Source organism: Schistosoma mansoni, chromosome 6 (genome assembly GCF_000237925.1).
Source record: "Schistosoma mansoni strain Puerto Rico chromosome 6, complete genome".
Lineage (NCBI taxonomy): Eukaryota > Metazoa > Platyhelminthes > Trematoda > Strigeidida > Schistosomatidae > Schistosoma > Schistosoma mansoni.
Window position 1 is genome coordinate 9,749,511 of NC_031500.1, and position 8,655 is coordinate 9,758,165.

The 8,655-nt window shown below is 36.7% G+C and overlaps 1 protein-coding gene across 1 annotated transcript in view; it reads right to left on the reverse strand.

The window, feature by feature from the left end:
- Positions 1-375: 375 nt before the first annotated feature.
- Smp_172490 (hypothetical protein) overlaps positions 376-8,655 on the reverse strand; it is a gene marked incomplete at its 5' end in the record, with an annotated part of 29,608 nt that continues 21,328 nt past the window's right edge. The window contains 2 exons of the mRNA XM_018798206.1: positions 376-1,129; positions 5,978-6,098. Coding sequence (XP_018653171.1) covers positions 747-1,129; positions 5,978-6,098 — 504 coding nt within the window. The 3' untranslated portion in view covers positions 376-746. The remainder of the gene's footprint in view (positions 1,130-5,977; positions 6,099-8,655) is intronic.

Sequence of the window (8,655 nt, forward strand, 5' to 3'; positions counted from 1 at the left end):
ACTTCTGAACCACAACTCCTAACACCCTAGTCTCTCCCCATCCGCTCACATACACACAACCACTTCGTCATCCATCACAACCGATAGCAATCCAAATGCTGCAGTTTGCACATGCCATCCGCACACAACACATAGAACTCAGATCGATTTGTTCGGATGGTGGTTTGTTGTTGGATCGTCTAATTTGTGGAATGTCTTTTTTTTGTTTTTTTTTAAACAGCCAAGTTTGGGTATGTTGATAATACTAGTAAGTCATAATATTTCTACATATATATATGCTATATTTCATGAGATCTTAAACTAACATTGAGGCCAAAGTTTCACTGTATAAACATTTAGAAATTAGCGTGTAAACAAGAATTTAAAAGGGGGAATGGTTGACACTAAATTTTGTTTGCAGACAAGGAGTAATATACAACAAATTTACGGTTCATTAGCTTCATGTAAAATTAAGACGAATCATTAACGAACAAATGATAAAAGGTAATGATTAGAGAGAAAAATATTTTGCTTTTTGTGTTCCAAAAAAACGGGGAGCAATATGAAATTCATTATAGTCTATATTAAAAATAGTTTAAAATACGAAACTGAAACTTTCCTATACTATAACTAAATAAGATATGTTGTGTGCTATTGTATAGGGAAAAAAAGACATTCGACAAGTACATATTTATGTTTTAGAAAAGAGATTAGTTAATGCGTTTCAACAACAATAAATCATAAATTCAATTAAGATTATATGAAAATTAACATTCATTTGATTTCGACAAATTTAAATCTGATTCTTTAAACAATGGATCCGTCACCCAGAGACGATCTAATCCAATTGATTTAGATAAACCATCATTTGGAATATCTACAGATGCTGTATCGGGACTAACTGCATTTGGTGATGATTCCGATCCACGGACCAGATCTAAACGTCGTAGTATTTGTAAAGATCTATTTGCATCAAATGATAAGTCGAATAGTGGACCAGAGCCACCGCTAAATTGTGAATCAGGAGAATCACCTGTGATTGGTGAACCAATTGAAGATGGTAATGAAATATGAGATTGAGGTGATAAGTGTTTAGCAATCCAAGATTCGGCGCGAAAACCCAACTGTACAGGAGTTAAGGCAGTATTACCTTGAGGGAGGTAAAGAATGAAACTTTAAATGATATATATATATATATATATATACACGAAAAAACGGACGGCATAAATAATTTGCAATCTCGTACAAAAAGTGTATATATGCGGTTAAGTTTCCACACTCCATACTAAAGGCAGTGAGAAAAAAAATCAATCATATGACCGGAAATATGAAGATCACTAATAATGTAATACTATAAGTACAAAAAACTGTAGTCAGAAGTAAATGAAATATATATGACCAAAATTGGAAGTAGAGAAGGGTTCGAATCTCAGAATTAACGACAAAGCTATCACTCCACATAGAATTATCAATTAATTCGCTCCGAATAATCACATTAAACAGTTACAAATAGACTGGCTTTTGTAGTTAGTTAAGTCAGTGAATGTTTGAAGACGAAGATATTAGTTAATAATCAAGCTATACAATTCAATAATTGGATTGATAAAACATGGATCAATGGATTCTGAATCCGTGACTGAATGATGTCATTTAGCGGTAAAAACCATGAAGATCCTCAAGTTTGATCATTCTGTGAGTATTTCTTAAATAGAGACTAATCACAGCTAAGGCAGTTCTCCAATGTGTTTCTTTTTATAAGCGTTTTTTTGAATAGTCTTTGATTGTATTGAAAACAATTTTAAGACTGAACAGAATTACTTGAGTCGGTTACAGATTTCCTGCTACTGACCTCTTCTGCCTCTCTCACGTTTTTTACTAAGTAACTAATTAAATATGGGCTGAGGGTGTATTAAAAACTAATTTTCATTTCAGTTATCTGTTTTTTTTGGAGGAATCATCTATTTAGTGGGATTTTACAAATGGGAAAATAAGCGAACTTATGTTATCAGAGTTCCTTTTCAGTTAGAAGGAAAGATAATTCAGCTTCAATCTATGAACTGAATGGACTAATTCAATGTCAGTGCGTTATCGTGCGTTCAATTAATTATTCGGCGAGATTATAATTTCTAGACAACCTGTGAGTGATAACAAAGTGACCTTGAGAAACTGCAACTAACTACTAAGGCCATAAAGGGTCATAAACTAATGTGAGAAATCGGGATAAAGACTTAGGGTTAGTAATTAGAGTTACGGTTTCCATCACAAACTAACATCAGTAATAATGTCAAAATGCTATTTAAAAATACAGATTTATGAATTTTGCGCGGAAATCCAAGATGTGCTACCTCAAATTTGATTGGTCCACTCATAAAATTATAGTGCTGCTCATTGTTAACACAAAGTAGAATTTTAAAGAATAGATCTTTGAAACAGAAAGTAAAACCTCATGGGAACATCAGAATTATCAAAGCATCATTTAAAACAAAGAAGGAAGGATCACAATGAATATTACCCAATGTCGTGCACCCGACAGTGATAGAAACGACGACAATAAAGATCAGTTTTATGAGAGGCTGCAATCAATCATAGCGAAGTGTTCAGGAAAGGACCTGATCATCCAGATGGGGGATCTAAACGCCAAAGTCGGAATAGACAACAACGATTATGAAGAAATCATGGGACGACATGGACTGAGAGTGAGAGAAACGAGAATGGAGAGAGGTCTGCAAATCTATGTGGATTCAACAAATTGGTTATAGGCGACACAATATTCCCATACAAACACATACATAGAGCTACATGAGTCTCATCGGGTCACAAAACATAGAACCAGATAGATCATATTTACATCAGTAAAAAATTCACAAGGCTAATGGAAGACGTGAGAACCAGGAGAAGAGGTAATGTAGCTTCAGATCACCATCTGTGTCACGTCTGGCCGTTTGAACGCTATATTCGCTTCCCTAAGCTAGTTCCGTAACCCCCGAGCAGAACTATACAGCGACTTGAAGACCAGAGAAAAGGAACAAAGTGTGTGAGAAGCACTTTACTACAGGGTTCATTTATGTACAGAAAATATAGGGATTTTATAGTCATTTGAGAGTCCTTGAGTTTTACCGAAAATTCTAGAATACTGCTAAACATAGTAGCAGTGTGTTAATCAGCCAACCAGGATCTCCACATGTGACTTTTTCATTCTCGTTATTTTAGTAACATAACTTCACATAACTTCTAATTAATCGCTGATTGGTTGAAATGCTCCTTGATGACTCACGAGCTTGTCATGTCGCTTGCGAGAAAATTGCGGGGTCATCCCAACAATCTGGTTGTGGCCAAGATGAAACTGAAGCTAAAGAAACACTGGACAAACAGCAATACAAAGGTTCAATACAACTTTCCTTCGAGATACTGACAAACTCAACCAATTCAAGATAATTCTCAACACCAGGTTACAGGAGTTACAATATCTACTCAAACAAGAATAAATTACTATGGAGGACAATTGGAAAGGGATCAGAGAATTATTAACTTCAACGTGTCAAGAAGTTCTGGGCAGCAACAACCATCATCATAAGGAATGGATCTCTATCGAAACCCTGGACAAGATTCAAGAAAGGAAGAGCAAGAAGACATAAATTAACAACAGACGAACGAGAACAGAGAAAGTCAAGACACAAGCTGTATACAAAGAAGCAAGCAAACAGGTGAAGAAGGGCATCAGAGCTGACAAGCAGAAATACGTGGAAGAGCTAGCAACGACAACGGAAAAAGCTTCAAGAGAAGGAAATATGAAACAACGAAGAAACTGGTAGGGAAGTATAGTAAAACAGAGAAACCGGTCAAAGACAAAAAAGGCAAGACAACCACCGAGATTCAAGAACAGAGGAACAGGTGGGTAGAACACTTTGACGAACTCTTGAATGGACCAGCTCCATTGGATCTACCGCACATCGAAGCAGCACACACAGACATTCCTGTATATGTCACCCCACCAACCATCGAAGAAATCAACATGAAAATCAGACAAATCAAGTGGGAGAAAGCAGCAGCAAAGACAATATACCAGCTGAAGCACTAAAGTCAGACATAAAATAACTGCAAACATGTTCCACGTTCTATGCAGGAAGATTTGGAAGGAAGAAGTGCCACCAACAGACTGGAAAGAAGGACACCTAATCAAGATACCAAAGAAAGGAGATATGAGAACTACAGAGGAATCACATTACTGTTAGTACCAGTAAAAGTTTTCAACAGAGTGTTGGTGAACCGTGATGAGGGATTCAGTAGATGCCCAACTTCGAGATTAACAGGCTGGATTGCGTAAGGATCCGTCGTGCGCAGATCAAATCACGACACTACGAATCATCGTTGAACAATCAGTTGAGTGGATCTCGTCACTATACATCAACTTCCTTGATTGTGAGAAAGCGTTTGACAGTGTGGATAGGAGAACCTTATGGAACCTTCTTCGACACTTTGGACTGAGTAGCTGAGAAAATTGTCAACATCATCAAACGGAATTCATACGACGGACTACAGTGTAAAGTGGTATATGGAGGGCAGCTGACGGACTCATTCAAAATGAGGACTGTAGTCAGACATGTCTGCTTAGTCTCTCCCTTCCTCTTTCCTCTGACAGTTGACTGGATTATGAAGACCTCGACATCTGAGGGAAAGCATGTAATACAATGGACAGGCTGGATGCAGATCGGAGATTTGGAATTCTCAGGTGACATAACTCTTCCATCATATACACACGAACAAATGCAGATCAAGACAACCAGTGCAGCAACAGCCTCTGTCCTCAGTAGTAGGCTTCAATACACACAATGGAGAGATCGAGATCCTCAAATACAACACGTAGAATACCAACTCAATCACACTTGGAGAAAATCTGGGAGTGGTGGAAACTTTCATGTACCTGTTTAGTATCATCGATGAACAAGGAGGATCTGATGCAGTGGTAAATGTGGGGATTGGCAAAGCAAGGACAGACTTCCTACACTTGAAGAATATATGGAACCCAAAACAACTGTCAACCGATACCAAAGTCACAATCTTCAATACGAACGTCAAGACAGCGAGTTCTACTTTACGGAGCTGAGACTTCGAGAACTACTACAACCAGGTACAAAAAACTGTAAACAGTTGTCTACACAAGGTACTCAACGTCCGTTGGCCGGATACCATCAACAACAGCCTACTTTGAGGGAGGATAAATCAGCTTCCAGCTGAGGAGGAAGTTAAGAAAATACACTGGAAGTGGATAGGACATACATTACAAAAGTCATTAAACTGAATCACGAGGCAAGCCATAACTTGAAATCCTGAAGGAAAATGGGAAAGAGGAAGGCCGAAGAACACACTGCGTCGAGAATTGGAAGTAGACATGAAAAGGATAAATAGCAACTGGAAAGAATGGGCCAGGACAGAGTTAGATGGGGAATGCTGGTGAGTGGCCTATGCTCCTTCATGAGGGGTAACAAGAGTAAGCAAGTAATTCTGATTAATGGCTTTAACATGAGATATCAAGCAGTGTGCTCAAGCCATAACAGTGACCAATGGAGTTCAAGATACGTTGAGAGTGAAATAGTTGTCACCAATGGCATTAAATGATCGTCACACCAGTTGAAGTTGAACCACTGAACGGGCGTCCAGTAGTTTTAATCATCAAGAGTTCGTTACTAGACTGAATGGTCTTTAAAACGATCTTTGACAAGATGGTGGATACCTGATGCTAAAGGGTTTCATACCAGGATGAAATGGCTGACTAGTGCTTTTTAGTTTTCAATAGTACTCCAACCGAGATCAAACTACAACGATATATATATATATATATATATATATAGTTTAATCATATGATTGAGCTGTCTGTTACCTTAAATGACAATGAAATGTTTACCAATCAATGAAAATCATCCTGTATTAGTACAAAACATCTAACAATAAAATTGATACAAAAATAAAAAAACACCGGAATATTTTGCTCACTACTTACTGTCAGTAGGTCTTAACAACAAAGCATATGTGAGTAAAGCTGCTTTAAATTCTTGTTCATGCGCCAATTTCAACAAAATATTGATTGATTGTAGTCCAGAACTTTGGCAACAAAGATACTGCTACATAATTAATAATAATGATAATAATAGGATAATTGACTCAAAGTAATAATTTCTTAATATAGTGTAAAAGCTGCTCATCATTTCTACTGGTACATTAGCAGAGGATATTAAAATGACAAGCTAAGTGGATGGAAATAGTTAACAGAAAGAGGTGTTAGACATAGATTTCGCGCTAGCCGATATTCGTTAGTAATCTTGAGGGGATTGATGTTTCCTGGAGAATTTAGACCCCGGTCTGTAGTGAGTTCTGAGAGGTTACCACCGAGTTATTAAGGCCGCGACTGACCTCTTCCTATAGGATTGAGACGAAATGATGTTTCCAGAACAATAATTTTTTTCTTTCGAATCAAATGAATTTCGGTAGTGAATGGAAGATAACAAAAATTTGGTTAGCTGGAGTATATAGGCTTGATTTATCCTGAGAAATTCATTGACATAATAAGAGTAGAAAACTATGAACTTTGATTTTACAGATACTTTAAACAATACTATTTGTCTATTATTATTTCTAAGGATTGGAATGTTTCCAGTTATTAATATTTTTGTATCGAATCTGATCCATCTCTGTTGGCATATATCCATTCTGAGTGAATCGAATTGATATGGCTGTTTGGTGACAACGTATTTAGAATAGACAGATTGTAGCTAGCAGTAGAACAAATGATGCAAGTTTTGTACTATTTTGAGTTCGCAGTTGGATATGTTTGCCTTCTAGTGTTGATGTTTACAGTGAGACTCGAATTTGGTACCTATCACCCCAAACACGTACACATTGACCAGTAGGCTACTAAATTTGGACAGCCATTAAACGTGTCTGTCCTGAAAATTTGTAACCAATAAGCCATAAATCAAGGCATTTGCTTAGGGTAGGCATACGGCAACAAACATTGGTCAAATTTTACTCTTGAATATCAACGATAGGATAATACAAACCTTTACAAAGAGTTATTGTACAGATTGAACAAGTTAATGGTTATCTGAATTCAGTAGATTAGCGATTAACACACTGTAGGTGTATAAGGCGACAACACTGGGATGTGGTAGGTACATTCAAATAACGAGTCTCAAATAAGAAGAAAGCGCTCCAGTTTTATTCCAAATTTGATAAAACGATACTATACTGACGAACTAATTTGATAGCGCCTCTTAGATGTTTGCGCAAAATTCAAAACGGAGTAAAAGATAGCTTGCATCTCATTAAAATGACCATATGAAGTTCTTAATATACCTAAAACATTGGAAAATATCCACTTTAGAGTCGTAATGTGATATAGTGTGTAAGTTAAGTAACAAAAGGAAACTGTTCCAGAAGCAGATTATTTCCGAAACGCTAACTACTCGATGTGATTCAGGCTATACTCAAGAGTACTAGCGTGGTTAGAAGTATTTGTTCACGTTAACTATAATTTATAATCTTAATCCCAAAAATTTTAATTCCCGAATTAAAATTTTGACACCAACTCATAATCCAAAGTTACGATTAAGATTAGGATTCTGGCTCCAACTCCTAATTTCTAACCCTAACCTTTTTTCTTTAATCATACTAATAAATTCAATGTGTAACGGTTTATTATTCATTCCAAAACTGTTTACTGTTTGTAATTTTATCAACTAATTTTATTGCAATTTTTGAGTAAACACTACGTTTTTGATTAACTGATAAATGACTCAAGGTCGCCAGTACAGTATGATTTTACCTTAAATTTTAAACAGTCGGTAGTCAACAAACTGATATAGAGAGCCAATAAAAAATCATCCAATGATGAGAGAACGTAATTGATCAAGAAATGGCTTTATTTTGCAAGGAATAAAATATTAACTACTGACAAGCTTGATTTCCTCCTAAAGGACAGACAAGTATAATGTTGGGGAGATCTAGAATATTTCTCGAAAAAGACCCAAAGGGGGCCCTGAAAACGCTAGTAAACATTTTTATCCTATCAGGATTGAATCGAAGTTTCGTAGAAACATCTACAAAGTGAATAGTCACATGTCACATTTTTGACTGGATGATTACCTGTCCTGCTATTATGTTTAGTAGAGTTCCAGAACCTTCCGGAAGCCCAAGGCCATCTGAAATGCTATAAATACTCTCGATTTTCTATACATAAACTAACCGTGAAGTAAAGCGTCTTTTCCACATTTTGCGCATTTTCTCTAGTGTTAAAGTTGTCGAGTAGATTTATCCTTGGGGTTATAGAAGAACTTAGGAAACCAATTCAAGCGTTCAGTTATATTTATCACATAAATATATAAATGAATTGGTTTAACATAATAAACCTAATCTTTTTTTTCTCTCGAGTAACCGAACTTGTATACAGGAAGAGTGAGTATCACAGTATCAACTCGCTAACATTACAATGCATTACAAAACTAACAATGAAAATGGTAAGCAGAGATGGATAGTGGCTAGCAGTGGAATCCAGGACGCGCGTTTCGTCCTATTTGGGACTCGTCAGCTGGATGTAACTGCATCTCAGAGTTGATGTTCACACTGGGACTCGAACCCAGTACCCTCGCTTCAAACGCCCACGCGCTATTCACACTGCGCCGA